The sequence below is a fragment of the Pantherophis guttatus genome, chromosome 1 (genome assembly GCF_059756535.1).
Source record: "Pantherophis guttatus breed Tessera chromosome 1, ASM5975653v1, whole genome shotgun sequence".
NCBI classification, from domain to species: domain Eukaryota; kingdom Metazoa; phylum Chordata; class Lepidosauria; order Squamata; family Colubridae; genus Pantherophis; species Pantherophis guttatus.
In genome coordinates this window covers 105,442,982-105,470,573 of record NC_142063.1, presented here as the reverse complement: position 1 = coordinate 105,470,573, position 27,592 = coordinate 105,442,982, and the positions used below count along the sequence as shown (strand labels likewise).

Sequence of the window (27,592 nt, the reverse complement as noted above, 5' to 3'; positions counted from 1 at the left end):
TGCAGAAAGGTGATAACTACAATAACAGCCACATGGACTGTGGAAAGGCTAAACTGTCCTCACCAATCCTGATTCATTACACCAATACTCATATCATCACCCTTCCTTTTTCTCTTTCCAAAAAGAACTCACTCTTTATTTTAAGAGTGCTGGAAGAAATCCCTGCTTGGTTGCTTGCTCATTCATTCATTCATTCATTCATTCATTCATTCATTCATTCATTCTGTAAATATTAAGTTAGTCAGGTAGGGCTGAATCAGAGAAGGAGATGTCTACTTACCCTAGTCCCTAAAACCTTTTCTGCTGCACATGTGAATACACATACCGTGTTTTCCCGAAAATAAGACCCTGTCTTAAATTTTTTGAACCCTGAAATAAGTGCTTGGCCTTATTGCCATGTGCTCAAAAGCCCAATTGGGCTTATTATCAGGGGATGTCTTATTTTGGGGGAAACAGGGTATATACAAAGCAGTAGTGGTTTTCACTTACCTTTGCTACCGGTTCAGAACTGTGAGCGTGTTTGCGTGTGGTGCTTCTGCGCATGTGCAGAACCTTCTGCGCATGCACAGCGCGTCCGTGATGACGTCGGTGGATGGGTGGAGCCTCCCACCCCCACTGCTGCTACCAGTTTCCCTGAACCAGGGCGAACTGGTAAAAACCCACCACTGATACAAAGACTCTCAAAGAACTGAACTGTGCATTTCCTGCTCCATAAAGGTAGCTGTGCTAGTGTATCTGGACCTGATACCAAACTGCAACACAAATAAGGGAAAAGAAAGAAAGAAAAGAATCCAGTTCGCTATGGCATGGCATAATGACTTGTTGTTATGTAACATAATGATTTGTTATCGTGTTGTTCATGTTAGCAATTATATTATGCTCAGTTGTTTAGCATGGGCCACACAGATTCCAGTGGATGAACAACACTACCCTCTACTGGGCAAAAAGAATTTATCCCAGGTGATTTTTAGAAGAGGCCTTCTTGGAGGACACCACCTAGATAACAATCTTTTCCTAAATACGCCACTTCTTTTCACTATGATGAATGGCAAACAATCATATGACCAAATCTGAGATGCACGGCTGTAGACTCTTATTTCACTCAAGCTGCCCTCTATTTTATTTCTCCCCCAGGATATGGGAACTCAGAGATATTTACAGTTGAACTTCAAGACCCATCAGATCATTGGAACTGCCTGTTAATGGACCAGCACTCCATCGAGCCTGATTTAAGCCAGTGGTATCAAGTTGTGATAGCCAATTCCGCATGTTTTATTTTATACCACCCCACACCCGTGCCCACATACCTAAGCACTGAGTATATTTAACTCATATATGAATAAAAATGATGCAGATATATTATAAACACTTCACAAATATTCTCTATAATATATTGTACTATCATATATACTACTGTATATGTATTATTATATACTAATTATAGACTAATAGTCTTTATATACTATTATATACTAATAGTATATAAAGAATATTAGTATTAAAGAGTGTAGAATATTATATTCTATAATATACTAATGCTATTATATACCATGTGGTGGGGACCGGCTGTGCATGTGTTTAAATATTTTCGGGGGTGGTGGTGGTTATTTTTAGGGAGAGCTTATTTTCATAGGGGGGGTTGTTATTTCATTCTGTAAATATTAAGTTAGTCAGGTAGGGCTGAATCAGAGGATGCTGCACACATTAATGTGTTTTCATTAATTCGTTCATTCATTCATTCATTCATTCATTCATTCATTCATTCATTCATTCTGTAAATATTAAGTGTCAGGTAGGGCTGAATCAGAGGAGATGTCTACTTAACCTAGTCCCTAAAACCTTTTCTGCTGCACATGTGAATACACTTACCATGTTTTCCCGAAAATAAGACCCTGTCTTATATTTTTTTGAACCCTGAAATAAATGCTTGGCCTTATTGCCATGTGCTCAAAAACCCAATTTGGCTTATTATCAGGGATGTCTTATTTTCGAGGAAACAGGGTATTATATTACAGTATATAGTAGCATTAGTATGTTATAGAATATACTATAAAAGAGTATTAATATATAACAGTATAATATACATACAGTAGCATATATGATAGCACTATGATATATTGTAATTCCAGCAATATAATATTCAATTGAAATAAAGACTTCAAAGCACAAAAGGATGAATGTCATTAACCACTACAATCAGAAAACCTTACATGAAACAAACCGCAGCTTCTATTATTTTCGAGAATAATTTTCAAAATAAGCATTAATTCCTGTTTAAGAAAAGGTGATAGAAGCAGAAAGCAGGATACCCTCCACCCGTATCAGTTTCACAGACCCAGGCCAGACGTCCAGATTTCAAGACTGATAGCACTTGCAGAGATAATCCAAAAGATATTGTCATATGAACTCTCCATGCCGCCGGAAAAAATGCATTCCATGTTTTTCCACCATTTAAATTTCAGACTGATGAAAATACTTTGAACTCAATAGTCATCATGTATCCCCACTTTAATCTCAGTAGTTAACCATCACTTTAAAAAAAAAACCTGTGGCTTTGCAGAACATAAAGCTTTTCCTCTGGAATTTTAATGCAATTCCTCTTCAAGACAACCTGTTTACATAATAGCACATCACCTCGGCAGCTGTCACTATGGTAAAATTAGGTTCCCCACCCTGCTTCAGAATGGAAACTACTATTAGTGGCCACATTCCACTTCAGACAATATTATCTTTTTGACAACAAGCAGGAAAATAAACGAAGAACAAAATCACAATATGGGAAAAAAGGACAATTTCTGAGACTCTTTGTTAAATGCGGATTTAACAAATTTCATGTTTATAAAAAATACCAAATGTGGGATATACATAAAATATTCAGGGTTTGTTCCATATAAATTATAAAATGCAACGATTCTCTGTCCCTTATCACTATCATTTGGACCAGCAATGCTTCCTCTCTGACTAAAATTAACCAAGATGTCATAAGCACACCAGGAAATTCATGTGCAGATAACTCTTGTGTAAGTGACACCTGGGACTGGCAACTTGGTCATTAAGTGAAGCAGTTGTTAAATGACACCATGACTGTGCTTATAATTTTACTTCAGCTTTTCTTTGCTTTATAGACCTGCAAAAGTTGTAAATGCAAGGATTGGTCGCAAAATTACTTTTTTTTATCATTGTCATAAGTTGCAAACAGCCTCTAAACAAGGCAGTACTATACAAGGATTTATCTATTTTATTTATTTATTAGAATTTGTCAAACAAAAACGAGAACAAGAATAAAAGAATAAAAATACAACGACAGGGATGATAGGCATGTTACTGCACTTACACACGCCCCCTCTCCTGACCACTTAAGTATGATGTAAGGTCCACGGAAGTCTATTTGTGATTGAAACTGTGAAAATTTGTAGCTGAAACAACTGAATCAGGTAGAACGTTCCAGACTTTGACAACTCTATTACAGAAATCATATTTTTTACAGTCAAGTTTAGAACGATTTACATTGAGTTTAAAGCAGTTGTAGCGCACATATTGTTGCAATTAAAACAAAAAAAGTCATTTACAGGTAAAACATTACTACATATAATTTTGTAGGCAATACCTAGGTCTGACCGCAAGCGACGCAATTCTAAGTTATCCAAACCGAGAATTTCCAGCCTAGTAGCATAGGGAATTATATTGTGTACAGAGGAGTGCAAGACTTTTCTCGTGAAATACTTCTGAACCCGCTCGATTGTACTGATGTCAGATATATGGTGGGGATTCCAAACAGTAGAACAATACTCTAAAATTGGTCTTAGATTATTGTAATATTTTTCATTTCATTCTGCCCTCAATGATTCTGCAGGACTACTTCCCTCCGACTATATCTGCTTGACCATAAGACCTGGCAGAAAAATGTGCTTCAGTCCTTTCTATGGAAGTGTCACATAGTGGTATCCAGATGTGCTTTCTCTGTTACAACACATCCTTGTGCAACATCACCACTTCCCTTGACCCTTTCCTGACTCCCTAAGGCCCTGGAAACCCGGCTCTTCCACCAGGCATTGGACTTGAATGCAAGATGAGCTCATCCAGACAAAAAGACCCTGAATGAGATATGCATTGGCTAGCCTTGGTGAATTCTTATTTCTTTAATTACTCCATTGTTCTTTTTCCATTCTAGATATTTATTGCATTATATTTTCTAGTTCCTTGTTTTTGTCCTCCTATCAGCTGAAAGATTTTAAGATTGCTTTTTTTACAAAATTGGATGGCCCTACCTACCTACACAAAAGCATACTAAATAGCAAGGTAAGGTATCCAGCATTTTTCTTCCACCATTTTACCAAAGTCTGCATTGACATGGACACAGGTTTCTGCCTTTCAAGGATATGAAAAAAAATTCAGCCCACCACCCCAACTGCTGCCAAATCCTACCTGTGAGGATGGAGACACTGTGGAAGCAACTATCCAGCTTGCCCAGAAGAATAGATAGGAAACTGTCGGTTGCCAATCCATTTACATCCCTTGTACTCTGATCATAGACCACAACATCTTGGTGTTTCTCTGCCTCCACCTGCAAGAGTAGCATCAAAAGAAAACATGTGAGAGGATGCAAATGGTACTCAAAACATACAAATGTTAGAGAGCTATCAAACACGTATGAAAAACAATTGAAAATGTCTTCACTATTCCTCTCCAGACATATAATATTCCTATGACATCTCATTATCTAAAAACGAACCCAGAAGTTTAAAAATACAATTATGACTTCCATAAAGGGGAAGCGGAGGGAAAGAGAGACAAATTTTGCTTCCTATCACAAAGGCAAAGTGAAACTGAATGCCATGAAAAACAATAGCATTGTTTGTTTATTGTTGTGTTCTTACTGCAGGGAAAGAATTATTTGTAGATTAAAAACAAAACAAAACAGAGTATTAGTTTAACTTAATTGATCTGGATATTATGCGAGGGCAGGGAGAATTAATTCATTTAAGGTAGAAAAATAAACCATAATTATTCTAGTGCTTATATAGAACTTTGAATGTAAGTTGAAACCTATGTAAGGAATGTATTTGTTGTGTTCCTTTGTGGACGGATTCTTCATCCAGATTGTTAAAAAGTGTTTTTCAGAGCCAAAGCAGAAACAAACCTTGCACATTCTAGATTGCAGGTCATTCCCCCATATTAGAATTAACTCTTCTTGTCCACCTGGCTGGGCATCAGTTACTTTCTCAATATGTTTTAGTAGTATAGGATCTTTTGGGTATGGCATATAGTCAAAATGTAGTCCCCTGAGGACTGGGAACAGAGAAGAAGGTTAGCAGATTTCTTTAACACAAAATAACCAAGCCAGCCTCATTTGTGTCCATTGCACTGATCTCTACAGAAAAGCAGATACAGGATTCACCAGCATTAAAATTGCATGAATACATCAGTGCTCCCCAGGTAGAGACAAAAGGGGATTCTTCATGATGTCAAGGCGCATGGAATACCCAGGCAATGAGATGAATAGTCTAGGCAGAGAGCAAGGCACAGGCAAGGGTTGCTGTGCCTAATGAAAGGTTAATGCATTAAAGGCTGATGAAATCCTCATAGTGCCATGGCTCAGTGCATCCACTGAATAGGCTGATCAGTGGCATACGCCGTCCTTCCGAGCTGGTGGCCTTCTGCCCTCTGGAGCAAAGCACATCTATCATTCCGCTGTCAGAGAAAGGCAGCTGCGATGAAGCAAGGTTACAGAAAGGCAGAGAGAGAAAGAAGCCAACTGCAGATAAGGTGGAGGGTGGGGGACCCACATACCTCTTTCCAAGTTGTTCCATGACTACAACAATACTGGAAGGAATTTAAAATCAAGATAATTTTCATCATGCAGAAATGTTCAATGTGTTATATCCCCCCAAAAAGAGAGAAAAAGTTATAGACTCAACAATGATTGAGTTATGCCCTCAACAATATTGAGTTGAAATTATCTGGAACATTTATTTATTTATAGTTGCACTCTGGAAACTCTAATGGGGCAGGGTTTTTTTATGATTTGAAAAGTGTACAAATCAACACCTAGTCCTGATCTCATGTACCTCATCACCCCATCAAAGGAGGGAAGGGAAGGAAGGAAAGGACACACCTGATTACAGAGCCCACTCAGTAATTTCTACAAAGGTTAGGGAAGACAATCAGAAATATCAATATAGCCCTTTCCCCTGACACTGAAGTGTTCACCTTACTCCTTTCCCAATCCAGGACAACTGATCCTACTATGAGTTGGAAAGTAGGGTTGCCATGTCTGCTTCCAGTGGACAAGCGGGGGGGGGGGGGGGGGGGTTAAGTAGTAAAAAAATAAAAAAAAATTACAATTAAATTATATATTTTCTTACAAACATTTTAACACGTATTAAAATAATCACTTCAAAACTTTACTTAAAATTCAAAACATCAAATATATTATAATAATATGTAAGATATTAAATTACATTTTACTTTGCTGTCGTGTGTATTTTTTATTTGACTGCGCAGCTTTGATCAATTCTTTGTGTTTAAGGAATAATTCTTTAATTTCAGTACAACGTTGAGAAATATTAAAAAATATACAAAGTTCACTTCGAACTGATGGTACAAGCAGTCGGTTACGTTCGTCAGTCCACAAATTTCCCATGACGCTGAAAATTCGTTCAACGTTTGCATTTGATACCGGAATTGATGCACTGTGCCTCCTAAGATCCTTATTCTCTTAGACTGTACAGCTTTAAATTACGTACCATTTCATCATAAAGCTTTTGAATAAAAAAAATGTCCACTATTTTGTGAAAAAAAATAGTGAACATAATGTGAAAAAAGCGGACTGTCCGCTCAAATAGTGGACACCTGGCAACACTATTGGAAAGGCAGAGCCTCAGGCAAGCAGAAAAAGGCATTCTCTGCTTCCATGCAAAAGATTCTCAGGCTACAAGAATAGCTTACACTACAATCTCATTTACCCAATGGCCATAAGAGTTGCTAGGTTGCAAGCAGAAGAAAACATGTTTACCTTCAAAAACTCCAACAAGCAGAACTAGAGACAGCTGCAACTTCTTGACTTCATCATCCCCCTCCTTTTGCATCTGTACTAGTACAGTACCCAATATATAGGAATAGGAGGTGGGGGGGAGCAGGGGATATTTAGTGTGGAATTCACAATTAACACGAGTATGGATAGGATAAATGATGGATTAATTATAGCCAGAGTTACAGCCTGCTGACTTACCATTTCAGATTTGGGGGGAAAGAGCGTATTCCATTAGTGTGCAGGTGCTGCCAACACATTCCTCTTAAGACACAGGCATGCATTTCAGACAGCAAATCAGATGTGGCATCTTCACAGAATTAAATGGGCCAGTTGTGATAATGAAGCTTGATGAATGTATTGAAAATGAACAGCAAAATAAAGCTGATATGGGAACGTACTGTATACAATGGCAAATTCCTCTAATCAAGCTATTCACTAGAAAAGGAAATTTAGCACAGAGTTCACAGCATCCTAAATTGCGGAATAAATTAACAATGGCACTAGGAGCATCTTCACAGAGTTAAGAATACGATAATCCATTTGGAATAATTCCATTGGAACATATGTGACACAACCATTCCCAAGATGGTTTTCAAGTGCATTGTTATTAACTAAGGAGTGAGGAATGTATTTTTCTACAATTCCAAGCAACTAACGTTTGAAAAGGCCGTAGAAGTCCAAACAAATTCGACAACCAAGGTACCTTTCTCTGGACACAGAAGAATGGGCGAAACCCACTTGCAAATCCACACAGAAAACAGGTTCTGTTTTATTGTTTTGAATTCCCTGGACCTGTTTAAGTATATGGAGTTGCCTGGCAACTTTCAACATATCCCTTCTGATTGACTCACGTCTGCCTGACAGCATGAAACTTCAGGGATGCTAATTTAACTCTCAATTATGACTGTCAAAACAAACCCCTATAAGAGAACTGCGGAAATAATTATCAGGCATGTCAGATTTCACTAAATATTTCCAGGGGAAAGGACTGTTTGCTTTTGCTCATAATATCCAAAACTCAGGAGGAATCGAATCAAGAAGCAGAAGGATCATCGGGCATTGTGACTGGAAGGGAGAGAACTGCCCTCTAAAATACAGAGGTTTTCTAGCTGTTTCATCATTGGCAAACATGTATAATCATGCATGTATATACTTAAAATCTTGCTATCATTGCTGAAGGGATAAAATCAGAGTCCCAAAGATGCAGATAGCATTGCTCTTATTTTATTTATTTCATTTATTTGATATGGCAACAGCACTCTCAGTCCGAACTTATAGAACAAATATCCCTGCTGGAAAATTTTAACAAGATGGCAATATTGTAAATGTTTGTGGAGATTCTCAGTCATCCAGGTCATAGTTGTCTCAAAGATGGGGTTTTTTTTTCTCCTTCCAAAGGCAACTGGATTATTTTTTCCTTGAGGAAGAAGAAGAAAATGTTTCACTTCTCATTCAAAATGTTCATTTTGAACTTGAGAATCTGAGCTTTTCATCACATTAAAGAACATGATTGACTGTTTCATGTCTGTTTCCTGACATGCATGTAAGAACCTGTGTTACGTGAAAATCCTATGCAACAGGGCAGGAGTTACAGGTAGTCCTCCACTTACAACAGTTCATTTAGTGACTGTTTGAAATTACAACAATACTGAAAAAAGGTGACTTATGACCATTTTTCACACTTATGACCGTTAAAGCAAAGTAAATGATCACATGATTAAAATTCAGATGCTTGGCAACTGGCTCATATTTATGACGGTTGCTGTGCCCCAGGGTCATGTGATCACCTTTTGCGACCTGCTGACAAGTCAGTGGGGAAACCGGATTCACTTAACAGCTGTGTTACTAACTTAACAACTGCAGTGATTCACTTAACAACTGTGACACGAAAAGTCGTAAAATGGGGCAAACTCACTTAACCAATGTCTCACTTAGCAACATAACTTTTGGGCTCAATTGTGGTCATAAGTTGAGGACTACCTGTAGAGTAGCATTTCAAGGGGGATGTATACAGATGATTGTTGTCATTATAAGTTTAGTTAAAAACCAGTACCATGTAACATTATAAAAACACACTCAAAGGGGGCATAGAAATAATCCCTCAGTTTCTAGACTCAAATACGATTGTGAAAAAGGGCCATTTATGCACAGACTAGATACCCTGCTTGCTGCTACAGGTAAAAGAACACACAGGACTGCTCACTATGGAAGAAATTAGCAGCCTCGGAAGCAGAATTATCCTACACTTGGAATTAGGGTTGCTTGCACATGGCAAGTGCTTTGTTTGGGGCATTATTGAAGAGTTGCCGAGCAACGGCAGATAGATGCGATACAGTTTATATCTTATTAAAGTTATAGGGTTTCAGGCAACAGAAATGCCAGACAAGCTCTGGCAATGCAGAAGCAGCCTACGCTGAGTAAACACGGCGCTGCCTGGACAGAGTTCAGAAGGGCACAGGATAGCGAGAGAGGGCGGGCATGATTTGTTTCAGCTCAACAGGATCTTTTTTTCCTTTAACCAAAAATGGGAGAAATGACGCCTCTTTTGAACCCTTGATTAAGAGTTAACAGTACCCTAATGCACAAGATGTCCAAGTATTTGAATACACTTGGAAGGAGAATATTTGTAGCTCAGGGTTGAAACGAGGGGTCCTTGGTGCTCTCTGAGCTTGCTTGTTTTCTTGTAGATGTTTCACTAACTAGGTAACATCATCTGGAACCTGGGAAGGGCAAAAACGCCCCCCCCCCGCCGTGCTGCAGGAGGCTGACTAGGCCATGGCCACGCCCACCCAGCAACCGGGCAGAGAACCCCTTGCTAAAATTTTTGAAGCCCACCCCTGATGTCACCCATTCATGAAGTACAAACTCTTTTGGATTTTCCCCTCATATTCAAAAAGCCTGTTCCCTCAAGCCAAAATTATATCACCCAAATCATTCAGGTTTCAACTTCCCCACCAATTATGTTTTGCAGGTGGGGTAGAAACTAGTTTTATAAATTAGACTGAAACAAATTGATCAGATGATCTTCCTAAATGCTCTCATTCAGTGCCAAAAGTAAAAGTCAGTGAAATCTATAGGATAGCAGTATACTACCTCTCTATACCTGGTTATAATAAAGAATTTTACAAGAAACACACACACACATTGTGCTTATACCACAATGAATCAGGGTGTCATCTACCAAGTCACTTCTGAATACTCTCTTATTTCTCAGTGCCTACAAAATGTTTTACCTCCTTTTTCCCTAGTTTCTTGCATATTTATATTAAGGCTATATTCCTTACTCTCTGCCCTCAGAGAGTTATGGCTCCGGGCATAATGAAGGAGATCCTTAATTAAGCCACTACGAGGCCTGGACCGCCTTTCGATTCTTTTCTTTTTTCTTTCTTAAAAATGCTTGCCTTTTCCCTCCAAGTACAATCTGCTACAATTTGCAGAAAGACTATTGTCTCTTCTGGGAATTTCTTCTTCTCCCTGGTTTCAATCAGGAAACCAGGGAAGATTAAGTGAAGAAGCAGCCAGAGCAAGGAGAAGGAATACCGGATTCAGAAACATCCCTAAATTACAGCCATGCAAAGATTTCAGTGTTAGCAACATTATAAAGCCAATTCCAAAGGCAGAGGCAACCAAGGTTTTTATCAACTCAGCTTTCCTCATCAAACAGCCAAGAGAAGAGAAAAAGGGAAGAAAGGAGGAGAGAGGAGGGCTTTTCAATTAAAACAGAGGAAATTTGCAAATTAAAGAGCTACACTTTAATGTTTGCATTATGTAAAATACGTATAAATCAGTGGTGAAATGTAAAATTTGTTACTACCGGTTCTGTGGGCGTGGCTTGGGGGGGGTAATGTGACTGGGTGGACATGGCCATTTTTTTTTTTTTTTTTACTGTTAAAAACATTTTCTCTACCTCTTCGGCCGAAGAGGTTGCAGAAAAAAATGCTTTTAAAAGCCTCTGACCATCAAGCAACTCAGCTGGGATCGTCAGAGGCTTTTAAAAGCATTTTTTTTTTCTACAACCTCTTCGGCCAAAAAGGTTGTAGAAAAAATGCTTTTAAAAGTCTCTGACAATCCCAGCTGAGCCGCGCGATCATCAGAGGCTTTTTTTTTTTACTTTTAAAAGCATTTTTTTCGGCCAAAGAGGTTGTAGAAAAAATGCTTCTAAAAGTAAAAAAAAAAAGCCTCTGATGATCGCGCGGCTCAGCTGGGCATACGGGGGAGCAGGGATTTTTGCTACCGGTTCTCTGAACCATCGGCCGCCATTGCTACTGGATCGGGCGATCCGGTCCAAACCGGGAGCATTTCACCCCTGGTATAAGTCATCTTCAAGGGTAATCTCCCCTTTAAGCAGTTTACATTTAATAAAAGAATAAAACTAGTGAATGAGTGAGTGAGTGTATGGCATTGGTACATGAAAGCCAGAAGTCTATAAGTTTAATATAGAATAGTAGTTTGGCTGTCTAAGATTGCTAGTTCGTTCAGTTCATGCTTGCTAGCTCACTATCTAGGGCAGTGAACTAGCTCCACATACAAAACAGCTAACGGCGTTCTGCAAGAAAGTCAGTGTCATCCAGGGCCTTTTTCTCAACTGGTTTTTGTCTCACATTCAGACTGGTCTGGTGCCAGTTGGTTTCTTGCTTCCACAAGAGTGGTACCTATTTATATACTCACATTTGCATGCTTTCGAACTACTACATTGGCAGAAGCTGAGGCAAGTGACGGGAGCTCACTCCATCCCATGGTGCTAGGGCTCGGACTGCTGGAATGCAGGAAGGTGACCTTCTCTGGCTGACAATCCCAGTATCCTTAAGCCCCTGAGCCACTGCACCTCTCAAATAATACATTAATAAAAGCTAATATGAAACCCAGAAATAAAGACAGTACAAAGCACTATACAAAATACAAACACCAGTTCCAACCAATCCCTGGACAAATTTGCTGAGGGAAAAAGTTCAGCAATTTACCATATTAATGGGGTCACAAGTAAAGATGGGATCCAGCAAAGATAAACAACAAGGCATTCAAAAAACGTGGGCCTCCAGAAGTCTCTCTCTTCTCTCCTGTTTTATCAACAGAAGCTGTTAAGTTTTGTATAGTGGTTAAGGCATCAGGCTAGAAACTGGGAGACTGTGAGTTCTAGTCCTGCCTTAGGCACAAAGCCATCTGGTAGCCTTGGGCCAGTCATTTTCTCTCAACCCTAGGAAGGAGGCAATGGCAAACCAATTCTGAAATCTTGCATGGGATTTCCAGGCAGAAATAAAAACTGACTTGAAAGCACAAAAAAAAAAAAAAAAAAAAAAAGCAGCAGCCCTAAAATGGAAGAACTTCTGTTCCAGATTTTAAAGCATGGGCAGGTTGACTTGGGTGAACAATTTTCTTCAAGTTGCTTGGCTCCAAACAGTCTAAGAAATGCAAGCACTTCAAACGAGGCAGAGAAACACACTGGGAACTAATGCAACTATGTAGAATAGAGCCACAAAATCAGTCCGTCATCAAAAGCTTTCTTCTGCTTCAGTGAAATTTATGAGTCATCTTCAAAAGCAGCTCCATGAAGACTGTATTTAGCAGTGGAGCCTCTCCAGATATTCTGCATCTGGCATAAGCTGGTAAAAAGGACTCTTGGCTATCACAATCATCAATGCTTGCCAAGGAAATGCAGAGACAGTGCAGAGTCCAAGCAGCCTCTCAAACTGCCCTTTCAGGCCCTCAGGAGAAATGAAAAGCTATTCAAAATGCGTGATAAACCTCCATCAAGAACACTTAGTCTCATTACCTGTGAAATTTCAACCTTGTTCAGAGATTAAATCGCCATCTATTTGTCTTCATCTACCTCAAACAAACAAACAAAAAATTCAAAGGTTTGGGTTCCATGATCTCTTCTAGACAGATAGACTGCAATGCCAGGTGGAATAGATCATCATCAGCAAACACTTCAAACCCACCTTCTGAGTTACTTTCCCTAGCAGTTTCATGCAGTGGCTGAAATGCTGAAGACAATTTTCCAGGCTCCTGCAAGTCCCCAGTGAACACCTGCTCTAGAATGGGTATCATTTGCAAAGCCCATTGACACACGTTTCTTCCCATTTTGCATTTCACAGAGTGTGCCTAACTTCTTCTCTCTCCTCTCCCTTTTCTTTAAAGTGCCGTTCTCTCAAATCACAAGTCAGAAGGCGGACTTGCTTCTTTCTGATCATTATCTACTTATACTGCTCTAGAAATAATCTGAATCTGACGACTACTAAGTAACAATTTACTCAAAAGGGAGGACTTTTTTAAGGAACTCTGGCAAGCTTTTCTTTCCCCTTCCCAAGCTTCCAATTATGTCCACAGGAAACAATAAAGGAGGGTAGGGGCCTGTCAGGAAGAATAATGGGGTAGGACAATTGTGCCTATGATGTCACCCTTCCTGCCATCTGCTATTCAGCAGCAGTTCCATTCACCTCCAACCCCTCCCCCATTATAACTACAAGACTTCATATAACAACTGAATTTGCCAGTGCCCCCCACATGTTCTTTCTCCTTCCAAGAGAAGCTGAAGGAGCATCACTGGTGACAAAAGAAAAGCTCAACCCTTATTTTCAATGTATTGGGGTTGTTTGCTAAATAGTCACAACAATGAAGGCCAAGACTGGTGGCAATACAATGTGACGATATTGTGTAATAAGAGAGCTGCTGCGTTCCTGAATTTTGTAGAGTCCGGAATATACAAAAGTATGAAGGCTATTGCTTAACGCATTGTAAGCCTCCCTGAGTCTCCGGAAAAGGGCATCATATAAATCGAACCAATAAATAAATAAATATCGGTGAAGTGACATGTCCCCCTGAATGCTTTTCAATGGCGCTGGCCTTACAAAAGCCCTCCCACCAATATCATCCAAATGAAGCTGGCTCTAAAGGTAGCCATGCATTCCAGGGAACAATCCATAGGAAGAATATTTTGATATCTATGGCTGAAGACATGTTGCCTTCCATGTGCAGGAAGATGCAAGTGTTGGTGGGAATGCAACAGACAATGTCAAAAATCATGGCCGATCCAACATACACAATTAATTTTCTTCTATCCTATGCACAACTACAATTCAAGGTAACTACAATTCAAGGTAACTTAAAGGACCTAAAAGAGGCACAGTTCAACTTAAGTAAAATCTGGAGAGACCACCAGATTTTTGAATACCCAAGGCTCATGATTCCAATAAATGTGCTTCTTGAACTATCTCATGAAGTTCTCTCCCATCTCACCAGCATACAGAGAAATGACTCTGTAGCCACAAGTTTAAGAGAAGGGCAAAAACTAATGAACAGACTACAATTATTCCTTTCATACTTCAAATAGGGCATCCAACATACAGAGAGGCCTATTTATATTCTATGTATAAAGGTAAAGGTTCCCCTCACACATCTGTGCTACTTGTTCCCAACTCTAGGGGGCGGTGTTCATCTCCGTTTCAAAGCCGAAGAGCCAGCGCTGTCTGAAGATGTCTCCATGGTCATGTGGCCAGCATGACTAAATGCCAAAGGTGCATGGAATGCTGTTACCTTCCCACCAAAGATGGTCCCTATTTTTCTACTTGCATTTTTTACATGCTTTTGAACTGCTAGGTTGGCAGAAGCTGTGACAAGTAACGGGAGCTCACCCTGTTACGCGGCACTAGGGATGGGAATATATATGGGAAGCATGATGCCCAAGGTCATCCTGATTTTAATTCCACCCTTGCCAATTACCTGCCCGAATTGACCTTATTTTTTATTCAATCATTTTAACTTTTAAAATGCAGAGACAGCTGACAAAGCAAAACAAGCCTCTGATACCATCTTCATTTATAACAGGCAGACAATCCATGACCCTGTATGCAATCTCCCAACCCCCATTCTTGTTGCTTCCGGGAAACAATCAGAATGCATCACTGAAATTCAGTATCAAAATGATACAAGACTCCCTTTTTATAGTATTTACCTTGGACTGTAAAATTCAACAACACAGAGCAATAAATCCCTAAAGCCTCTAAACCCTAAAGCAGTAGATTAAAAAATAGAATGGGTAATATGTGGCCACAAAAACAATGCTTACCCCTTAATCTAGAAGAATTTCTTTGGATATCACATAATTCCTCAAGATATTCTTATAAAATAAATGTGATAGGTGACCTACAACCTAGTATTTTGCTCAGAAGTATATCTACCTGTATAGAAGAAAGGGCCCGAAGTAATAAAGAGTGTCCTAGTAACTAGAGAGGATAACAAAGATCAATATTTTATTTTGCAATTTATCATATCTACTCTAGGAGAAATTTTGTGGGAATACCAATAACACCTTGATAATTCCTAATATGCCCTCCAACCCAAGATTCTGAAAACTCCTACCATAAAGGTATGATAGAAGACTAGAATGCAGAAAGCAAGACTTGAAAAAAAAAGTTTTTTTTTTATTTTGCCCCAATAACATATTTATAAAGTAAAATAATACTATATCTTGTGAAATACCAATACATCAAATATCATTGACAATCTGAGGATTAGTCAAACTGTAGCTTCCGTAGTCCCTTGGCTTTGAGGAAATCTAAAGAAAAGCAGCATGATCTACCTATGAACTCCTTGTATGACTTAGAACACTGCACACACATCAACTTTTTCTCAACTTTCTCCTACAATACACAACAGCTGTACGTAATCTTGGCTAGCAGCTGTACAGTAAGTGCTAAAAAAAGTAAATCTTTATACAGTATGCACTAACTCCTGTCCCTGAATCTCTTTTGGTTCACTGTCCTCAGATGGATATTTTTCATTTTCTCATAAACACGTTACAATACATTTACTAACACTTAGACAGGCTTTTGTTTGTACAATCAAGCTTACTAATTTTATTGATGCTGAATAGACATGGATCTCTGCATTTATGATTCTGGGTGTGAGGTTGCCTTCAGAATTCTTTTCCTTAAAAGAGATCAGAGGCAGAACTGAATTCAGGCCTTCTTGTTTGCTTGTAATCAAATGTAGGTGAATTATTTAAATAAGCTAATCATTCAGTGGTTCATAACTTTTCTTTTATATATACATCTTTACATTAGTACTGAAAACTATTAGGAAATGTCATAAGTAGCATTCAACAGTGTTGAGGGAAGGCCCCCTCTCCTAGAAAAATGAAATATTTTGAGAAATATTGTGAGAAATATTAAAAAGGCAGAATATTATATTTCTCTAAAGGAGAAACATGTTTTAAAGGCAGAAAGCAGCTCCCTGCCCCCCACGAATATTTGGTGCCCATTAAGAAAGACCGGGCCAGTTTATCTACAAGACAAAAGACCTTCAGCTCCAGGGTGATGGGATTAAAACATGACCCTTCAGGACATAATAGGACCATTTAGCAGAAGACACAGAGCTCACAGCATCCTAAGGACATTGCATCACTCAGCAAACTTCAACTAAACCTGGGAGCTCAGACAAACATGATCCCATAGGAATCTGACAACAGCCAATATAATACATGTTCTTGCACAGGAACAGGAGGTTCAAGTTCAGAGCCCAAGAGAAAGTATTAAAAAAACCCACTCTCAACTCCAGGTGGTCAGCTGCCCACCCACGTGTTTCTGCTTCACCTTTAAACCATCTTTCCAATCAGCCTCCATGTTTCCAGTGTCTTTTTCCCAACTTGGAACTGTACCAGATGGATATTTCTCCCAATAGTGTGTATTGGGGTCACAAAATTAAATAAAATGTTAACTTTAAAAAAATGTAAATAGCCAAAATCTTGAGAAATCCTATTTCAAAACAAATTGAAAATACTGCAGGAGTTAGCAATTTCCTAACATTTGGGGCATTTTTGAAATTATTTTTATTTTGGCAGCTGCATCAGGAGTGATTTCTAATACCTGTAGAGACCACAGATGGGGAAGCTCTATATAAATAGAGCACATAGTCATGCTGTGCCTGACCTGCAACATAGATCATCTTCAAAACATGTGGGATGAAGTGATAAAATTACAGAAGCCAGAAATGAAGTCACAGCAGAGACTATTTTATTGTTCATATTTAACTTTTCAAGAGAGATGGTACAATACATACGATCTGTATGACTGGGATTCAAATCTCAAAATTGCAATATTCTCTGGTTGGTTTAGAGAATCTAGTTTATTTTTGCAGATAAATTATATCATTGGGCCCTATCTTACAAAATGAAATTCAATGGTGAGAAAAATAGGATTCTACATTTAGGCAAGAAAAACCCAACACACAGGTACAGAATAGGTGGCACCTGGCTCAATAGTAGCAACTGTGAGAGGGATCTTGGAGTTCTAGTAGACAATCACTTAAATATGAGCCAGCAGTGGGCTGCAGCTGCCAAAAAAAGCCAATGTAATCCTAAATTGCATTAACAGAGGCATAGAATCAAGATCATGTGAAGTTGATTTTGTAATGCCTTGGTAAGACCACACTTGGAATATTGCATCCAGTTTTGGTCACCACAATATAGAAAAGATGTTGAGAGTCTAGAAAGTGTGCAGAGAAAAGGAACAAAGACGATCAGAGGCTAAAACAAAGGAAGAACGGTTGTACGAATTGGGTATGTCCAGTTTAATGAAAAGAAGGACATATGATAGCAATGTTCCAATATCTAAGGGGCTGCCACAAAGAAGGTGTGGCATCAATCTATTTTGTTATAAATTTCTAATTGCTTCAACAGAATATTCAATAATTTGATCTTTGGTTCCTTCATAGGAAGCAATGAACAGTTTTCACCTTTAAAATGGTAATGTGAAACCTGAGAGTAGATGGTAGCAGGAGGGGAGAGAGAAATAAAAAGTATTAAATCAAAATCTCCTGGTTTAACATCTCCTTCATAAACCTGATTTTTCAATCTTGGCTGCTAGCATCTACCAAAAAGAGATATAAAGTGATTCCCAGTAAAATAAAATGAATCTCAGAAAGCAAGTATGAAAATTACCAATAGAAACGAATATTAAGTTCTTTTATCATTTGAAACAAACAGGCACTGTAAACCGGGAAGGACACCCATTTTCTGTCAATTGTGCAGTGTTTTGAAGAGCCTGCTGGGAGACTATTTAGAAATATATTTGCTTGTATGCTTAATTCCCTACTCAACTGACATCAGTATTAATTATTTAACTGCACAACATGACATATTCATTATCTTTAGAGATTTTTATGGCTTTTTTCTTGTTTCACTCTGTTTTATGTAGGGTAGAATTTTAAAATGTACAAAACAGGAGTATCAATTAAATGATTAAAAAGCCACATGGGGCTCAAAAGCAGCTGGAAGTTAAAATGAAAAGACATGGAGGAACAAAAAAAAAACCCCATCCTAAGAGAAAGGGGATCATTAGGATTCCGTTTTGGCACAAGTATCACCAACTGGGTCTCAGCATGTGGCAGAATAGATCAGCTTTACCTGGATTCAGAAGCTAAGCAGCTTTGGATCCGATGAATAGATAGGAGAGATACGGGGCTTTAGGCTCAGCCGGAAGTCACAGAAGGAAATGCCAATGGCAAACCTGAAAGCCAGTTTATGTAGTGGGTGAAGGCACCTGGCCAGAAACCAAGAGACTATGAATTTGTCCCTCCTTAGGTACAAAGACAAGTAAATTATACCTTGAGCCAGTCATTCTCTCTCAGCCCCACAAAGCAGGCAATAGCAAACCACTTTCAAAATCTTGTCAAGAAAACTTCAAGGAATTGTCCAGGTAGTTGTCACAAGTAAAAAAAAAAACTGACTTGAAGACCCTTCCCCCTAAAAAAAGTTACACCACTGCCAAGAAAGTTACAGGGATTTGTGTACGAAGTGATCCAGAGTTGCGTTTGACTTGAAGGAGAATCTACTAATATCTGACAGGCATATCTAGCAAGGTATGAGCCCAGATATGTACATCATTTTCCATAGAAGAGAATATACATACCGGTAGCTCAGAATTGAACTGTGGAGTCCTTGACGCTATCTAAACTTGGTTTTTGCTTGCAGACACTTCATTACCCAACTAGGTATCATCATCAATAGTGAGATGGGCAACATGTTAAATAAATAAATAGATAATAAGCAAATAAAATAAATCAGTGCTGATGAAATGACTAGTTGTGTAATGGTGAAGTTACCTAGTTGGGCAATGAAACATCTGCAAGCAAATAAACAAACTCAGACAGCACCAAGGACTCCATTCATCCTTTTGCTAGATTGAGTGACTGCTTTGGAATCAAAAGTCTGAGAACACCTGCCACAAAACATTTTTTTTCTTATATTTTGTATCTGATGATTTGTAATACTCTTTACCATGTACTGGCAAGAGTACAGTACGACTTTAGCACAAAAGTACTTCTAGCTCAAATATAATTGTATAATCCCAGGAAAAGACAAAAGTGTCTTTAACAATTTGCCAGGTGCAGCAGGTGTGCCCACAAGTGCTTTTTCATTTCAGATCTGGAGTGCTGCACAACTCTCCCATCTACCCTGTTTCCCCCAAAATAAGACATCCCCTGATAATAAGCCCAGTCGGGCTTTTGAGCACATGGCAATAAGGCCAAGCACTTATTTTAGGGTTCAAAAAAATATAAGACAGGGTCTTATTTTCAGGGAAACACAGTATTTATCTAAAGCCCAATGTTACAACCAGAATGGTTGAAAATTTGAGGAGGGAGGGAAGGAGGGAGGGAGGGAGGAAGGAAGGAAGGAAAGTAAACTCAGGATGATTCTGCAATGTCCATTTAGAAGTGGCCCCTTACCCATATCTTAACTCTGTGCCTTACCACAAATTTATTTAGCTACTTTCTATTTGGAAAATATTAATAAAGCACTCTAGACCAAAAAGCTCTCTGAGAATTCAACACTGACATATATCCATGCTCACCCAAAGAGACCTCTAAAAATGCACTGTGTTCCTCTGTTGGAACACAGAGCTAAAGAAAAACATTCAAGAATCATTCCTCATGGCCTTGAATATAGCAGACAGAAGGCCAAGGATATTTTTTTTTCCTCACACACAAAGATTCAGGCAGGGGTGATGTCACTGCTAGCCAAATTCAATAAACCATATGCATACATTTAAGGGGAGGGGAAGATGAAGACCCTACAGATGGTTCCAGCTGGGCCCAGCATTTGATTAATCGCTTGAATTGCCCTCCTTTGCTACAAAATAATAAAAATTGGGGGAGGGAAAGGAAGAAGAAATGCTAAAAAAAACCCCCAAAAACGCAGCTTCTGGGAAAAGATGGCTGCTGAACTTCAAAAAATAGCTGGCTTCTTTTAAAGAAAAGCCAGGTCTACCAAGTGGAACAAAAAAGGAACTCTATATAAGCACCTTGCTTTTTGCTAATTTAAACTGGGAGCGGCACAGGCAAAAATCTAAATCCTAGGCACTGAAAAAAAAAAAAGAAAAAAGAAAAAAAAAAGAAAAGCCACAAGGATGATTTCTGATACAGAAACAAGGGGAAAAAATGAAGCTTTTTCCTAGCATCTGGATAACATGGTGGGAACCTGCTTAAGTGCTGCAAATGGAACTGTGGTTAAAGGAAATGAGAACACGCAGTACCAAGGAGTGATAATTAAGCCTCTAGTCCATTACAGGTTTACCTTGTCATATAATCCAACTGAACTGAATAGGATCTACTGCCAAATGTGCAATGTGCTTATTTGAAGAAAAAAAAATCTAGACAGAAATTTCCTTGGAACACAACCTCCTCCACCCCACCACCTCCTGACTTCTTTTAAAACCATCTCCTGGGTCCTTTTCTTCCACCATGTAACCAACCATGTTATGAAACGTAGACAACAGAGCATAATTTCACTATAGAACAGGGCTACGAAAATTTCACAGCTGTAGGAACTACTTTGCCTTCTACCTGAATAGAGTTCGATTTAAAAGAGCTAAAACCAACCTAATCAAGGCTACACTTCAGATCCAAACCAGAAAAGGTGATTTGAAGTAAGCAAGGTCACATATGCCATACTCGTGTTAATATCCTTATAGAAGGTCTTGGGCTCACACAGGGAAATATGTGTTTGGAGGCAAGGAAGCACCAAAGATATATCTCTGCCTACTTCAAAGCAACTTGCAACACTTGTATCTCAAATGCAGATTTTCCTGGGTTCATGAGTCTTTCATGTAGACCTAGGAAAACAGGAATTGCTCCAAAGGATTTTTCTTACTTTGGATTGAAAGTGGAGGTTATCCTACACCAAAAACATAGACACAGAATTGAGCAACACAGTGCCCCCAGGTTTCTAGCCCCCAAATTAATTTGTACTAGCAAGGCTGGGGTTTTCACAAATAAACCTATTTGCCTCCCTCCTCCATAACACCTTTTTCATTCCAGCATTTAATTTAGAATAAAGGAAAAGGAAGTCTGCTTATCATTATTTTTTAAATCCAGCAGTCAAAAGCCCAATGATTTTGATTCTGCCCCTTCATGTTATGAGACAATGCAAAGTATATTTGATTTGACTGGCTATAGGGGCTGTCTTTCTACATCCCTTTGAATGACCATGCAGCTTCAACCTCTGTGGGTTCCCCTTGTTAGACCACATGGCTGGCTCTCTTTGATAGTTTCTGGGAAATATCCCCCTTTCCTTGTTCCTAACTGTGAATTGCAATCTAAAAGAAGACCATAGAAATTAAAATGTATTTCTAGAAATCTACAATTCATTTCAAGACCCTGGAAATCCAAGACTGCTAAACCTAAGAGACTGAGACTGAGTTTGCTTTGGTAGTACTTTGCTAGAAATGTCTTAGGTGCACTGGACCTGTGCCATCTATCAAATAGAGTGTAGGGCAGGATAATAAGATAGGAAAAATGTTTAAAAAGATATGAACAGAAGCTAGTGGGGAGTTCTAAAAAGGCAGATGGAGAGAACAGCCAAATAAATCAAACGACAGATCTGCATTTAACATCTCATAGAAAACTCTGAATTGCCATTAGCAGTTTTAGCAGGGTGGCTATACTAATCATATAACACATTGTCAACAGCAATGGCATCTCTCCCTCATTTCCTAGTCATACCACAACCAATTGCAATGATCTAATCCACATTGATTTTACTGAAGATACCGTCAAAAGGGCACTACACAATCTAAAGCCATCTCTATCTATTGGTCCTGATGGAATATGTGCCTACTTTCTAAAAAAGCTCTCCTCCGTCATAGCTGAACCTCTAAGCACTATCTATGAAGTATCTTTTAGAATGAGCTCCTTGCCTGACATATGGTCATTAGCAACAGTCATACCTATCTTCAAAAAAGGTGACTCCAGCTTTGTTGAGAATTATAGACCATTCTCCCTTTGCTGTATCACCTGTAAAGTCATGGAATCCATCATAAATCAATCCATTACCCTCCACTTAGTGACAAGTAACCTACTCTCTAATAAGCAATTTGGTTCCAGGAAAAAATTGTCATATAATCTGCAACTCATACACTGCAAAAACATTTGGACTTCTCAATTCGACCAGGGTAAAGCAATAGATGCAATCTACATAGACTTCTGCAAAGCCTTTGATTCAGTGGTACATGACAAACTTATGTTAAAACTAAATTCTTATAGCATTTCTGGATCTTTGCACAAGTGGATAGCTACATTCCTATCAGGCAACAAGTAGTTAACATTGGAAATGCTATATCAAACCCTGCAGCAGTTAACAGTGGTGTTCCCCAAGGCAGCGTTCTAGGACCAACACTCTTTCTACTCTATATAAACGACCTTTGTGATCATATTACAAGCAGCTGAGTCCTCTTTGCCAATGATGTAAAACTATTTAACACTACAGACAATTCTATTACCTTACAAAACAACCTAGATTATGTATCTGAATGGTCAAACAATTGGCAACTCCACATCTCTGCTAACAAATGCTCAGTCCTGCACATTGGCAATTAAAATCAGAACATCAAATACAAGCTGGGCGGAAACAATTTAAAAGATGACCCACACTCTGTCAAGGACCTAGGAGTACTCATTTCAAAAGATCTAAGCCCCAGAGCTTATTGTAACAACATTGCTAAAAAGGCACTAAGAGTTGTCAACCTTATTTTATGAAGTTTTCTCTCTGTTAATGCTATACTTCCAACTAGGGCATACAAAACCTTTGCCAGACCTATTCTTGAATACTGCTCACCTGCCTGGAAGCCACATTGTATTTTGGACATTAATACATTAGAGAGGGTCCAGAGGTATTTTACAAGAAGAGTACTCAACTCCTCTGCTCGCAATAAAATTCCTTATACCACCAGGCTTGAAATTTTAGGCCTGGATAACCTTGAACTATGCCGTCTATGTTCTGAACTAAGCTTAGTACACAAGATTATCTACCATAACGTCCTACCTATAAATGAGTTCTTTAATTTCAACCGCAATAACACAAGGGCTATCAATAGATACAAACTAAATGTAATCCGCTCTAATCTTGATTGCAGAAAATACGACTTCAGCAATAGAGTAGTAAATGTCTGGAATACTGTACCTGATCCTGTTAGTTAGTTTCTCTAACCCCCATACCTTTTACCTTAAACTGTCTACCGTGGACCTTACATGATTTTTAAGAGGTCCCTAAGGGGGCGTGCATAAGTGCACCAGCGTGCCTACCGTCCCTGTCCTACTGTCCCCATTTATATGTATTCATTTTATGTGTTTATGGCTATGTTTTGCTTATTTATATCCATTTATTTGTGCCAATTTTCATGTGTCCATGTCTATATCTATACTGATACTTGTTTCCATGTACTTGTTAACAAACAAACAAACAAACAAACAAACACCAGTCTGACCAGGGTGGATTTAAATCATGATTTAAATCATGATTTAAATCACTAGAAAAAGGCTTGATTGAAATCATAATTTTTAACTGTCATCTCTGTCCCGCAGCAGCTCCTCCTCTGACCTGCTGTTGACTCACCGACAGTCCCAATATTATTTTTATTTTTTATTTATTTATTAAATTTATTAAATTTTTATACCGCCCTTCTCCCGAAGGACTCAGGGCGGTGTACAGCCAAGATAAAAAACCAACAATATAAAAGTTAAAAATAATTTAAAATTATTAAATAGTTTGGCCAATAATCTAAAATAAAATAACCCATTAAAATAATATTTTAGGCCAGCCCTGCTTGATGGAATAATAGTGTTTTAAGGGCGCGAATCTGATGAATCTCCGGGGGCAGCTTGTTCCAGAGGGTAGGTGCCCCCACAGAGAAGGCTCTCCCCCTGGGGGTCGCCAGTCGACACTGTCTAACCGACGGCACCCTGAGGAGACCCTCTCTGTGGGAGCGTACTGGTTGATGGGAGGCTATCGGAGGCAGAAGGCGGTCTCGTAAGTACCCAATATTGCAGAATATACAGCCTCATGCTACATAACTAAGCTCCATTTCATGCTGAATAAACTGATTAATGTATCTTAAATAGAAAACTATCTTTAGATAGATTTTTACTCCAAAAGCATTTTATTAAAATAAATTTGATAAAAATAATTTAAAAATCCGGTTTAAATAAAAAAAATCTGATTTAAATAAAAAAAATCAAATTTTCTTGATTTTTTTTTTAAAAAATATCATCGATTTTTATCCACCCTGAGCCTGACAGATATCTTCCTGTAGTATCTGGATATAGCTGTACCTCAGTTGGAAGAATTCCACTCAGGATAAGCTAAGTAGCTACCACCTTTTGTGAGAAGATATTCCTCTCCTTTTCTGACAATATTCTGGAATCTGGGTAAAACAGAAGGGGAAATCCCCTTCTCCAGGATTATGTTTTTAAACAAGCTGCTCCAGTGTCCCCCTTTTATCCAGAAAACAAGGCCCAAACAGTGCACGGTGCTTAGGTAAGCCACATACCAAAATAACAATAAATAAAGGATTTTAAAAATAATAAAAAGGACAAAGTACATATTTCAAAAAAAAAAAAAAGAGCTAAACTAAGTTATGAGGCCACTAACTACGTATATGCAAGTTCAAGCAATCATTAACCACTACAACTCAAATAAAAAAAAAACTCAGAATGTGAACAAGGGTAAAAACTGCCAATGTTTCTGAACCTTAGCAAGTTTAAGATGTGTGGACTTCAGTTCTCAGAATTCCTCAGCCAGCTATCCAATGAAGCACGGAAGCAATTGAAAAGAAATAAAACATTCCTGATGCTTTTGCCTGTACTTCCCCTGTCAGCTTTACCTACAGATTCCAGTCCTTCTTCTTGAAAAGATCTGAGTCCCAGGCCAAATAGGAAATCTATTGCTATAATCCTTGCTACAGGTAGTCCTCGACTTATGACCGCAATTGGAACCAGAATTTCCATTGCTAAGCAAGGTAATTATTAAGTGAGGCACAGTCAATTTTACAACCTTTTTACCAAGGTTGTTCAATGAATTACTCCAATTGTTAATTGAATCAGGTGGCCATTAAGAAAACCCGGGTTCCGCTATTAACTTGGTTTATCAGAAGCCAGTTAGAAAGGTTGCCAATGATAATTACACAGCCCTGGGATACTGCAACCATCATAAATACATATTGCCGAGCGCCCAAATTTTGATCAAGTGACTGTGGGGATGTTATGACTCTGGTAATTGCAAAGACTGGTCATAGGACCCTTTCTTCAGTGGTGTTGTAACTTTGAAGAGTTGGTAAATGAATGGTTGTTAAGTTGAGGACTTACTATACTGACTTGGGGGAAAATACCCTTCAAATTGCCCATCCCATCTTAAACCCTACCCCTGACTTTATCACTGGAAGAGAGTAGTGGCTTTATACTGCTTTGGAATATCTACAATACTTCCATCCTGCCTGCAGACTCTCAAATCCATTATAGTAGCCAGTCTGAGGGGTCTGTGGTGTTCTCCGAGCTTGGCTGTTTTCTTGTAGATGTTTCATTACCCAAATTAGGCAACATAATCAGAACTAATGATGTTAGTATTAAAACTGATGATGTTACCTAGTTTGAGAAATGAAATGACTACAAGAAAATAACCATTTTTAAATAGCACCAAGGACCCCTCATTTCAACCCTGAGCTACAAATATTCTCCTTTATTACGCTCTCCAATTTCAGAAAAAGTAGCACTCAGCACTTCCTCAGTTAAATGAACATATACAACTTTTCTGATATCCATGGACATCCAAGGCTGCCCTTAGTAAAGTAAAAAGGATTGCCCATGGTCTTTCTCTTTCAGCACACAATTGGCTCTGCCTACAGTAATTTTCACTGACATAAATCCCACTTCAAAGGATTATACTTCTGTTAACCCGAAATTCTTGAGAACAAAATATATGCATTTGGCCAGGAGTTCAGAGAGAAACAGAATTAGCCAGACGTAGAACTGCAATGGAAATTCCACACAGCATTTTACATAGTTTTATCTTAACCAGCTAATTCCGTTTGAGATAATTTATTCTATTCTTCCCCTTATTTTCCCATTTATAGATAAACAAGGATATTGATTTCCAGAGATGGGGAATGTGGAAGAAAACTAATATTATCAATAAAAGCAAAGTATATATTCCTTTCATAGTGTAATGCCTGATGTAATCATTCCTAATTCTTAAATGTATGTTTTCAAATCTGAATAAGTGACTAAAATTAACACTAAATTGTTGTTATGTACAGTATTTTTGGGTACATATAATTTGGAACATTATACTATGAGAGATATGAGAGAGAGAGAGATACAAGAGAGAGAGGGGATATACATATACACAAGAGAGAGAGGGCAGGGATGTGTGTGTGTGTACCATGTTTTCCCAAAAATAAGACCCTGCCTTGTATTTTTTTGAACCCCGAAATAAGCGCTTGGCCTTATTTTCGGAGAGGTCTTATTATTTTGGGGTGCTTGGAGGAAAGCAGAGGAAATGGCGGGGGCTGGCTGCACATGTGTTTAAATATTTTCGGGGAGGCCTTATTTTCGGGGGGGGGCTTATTTTAGTGCATGCGCTCAAAAACCCGATTGGACTTATTATCAAGGGACATCTTATTTTAGGGGAATACATACATACATACATGTGTGTGAGAGAGAGGCGGGGAGAGAGAGAGGGAAGAGAGAGAGAGAAAGAGAGGAGGGAGGAGAAAGGGAGAGGGGGAGGGGAGGGGAGGGAGAGAGAAAGAGAGAGAGAGAGATGGATAGATGGATAAATCCATTAGTGATTTCTCTTTCACCCATCCTATCAGTAAGGATTCAATTCAATTTCATTTTGTGGTGCAGATTACATAGAACAAATAAATAGCATTACTGTTGCTGTAAATTATTGAATAGCTTCCATAGAATTTGTTCTATCCTTCCCTTCCTGTTTTAATCAATTGTTTGTCCATACAGGAACAAACCTAGGTCAGCCAAGTAGCTTCTGTTGAAAGACTATCAACAGTTTTTTGACTATCCAAGTAGAATTTACTGGATTTTTGCTATGTTCTTACTTGTTATCACCTCCAAATAGTTGGTGATACAAGATTTTTATGTTAAAGCTGTATGGATACTTTCTTAACCAGGCTTATTCCTCTGAACATTTAAAACATATAAGCTACTTTCTACCAACATAACTAAAACACACAATACTTAACCTTTGAATTATATTCCTGCTTGAAAAAAATCATC

General features: G+C 38.6%; 1 protein-coding gene across 1 annotated transcript in view; it reads right to left on the bottom strand.

Annotated features, from left to right (window-relative positions):
• Nucleotides 1-27,592, bottom strand: part of DUSP8 (dual specificity phosphatase 8) — a 110,144-nt gene that overhangs the window by 60,399 nt on the left and 22,153 nt on the right. The window contains exon 3 of the mRNA XM_034416860.3: nt 4,426-4,564. Coding sequence (XP_034272751.1) covers nt 4,426-4,564 — 139 coding nt within the window. The remainder of the gene's footprint in view (nt 1-4,425; nt 4,565-27,592) is intronic.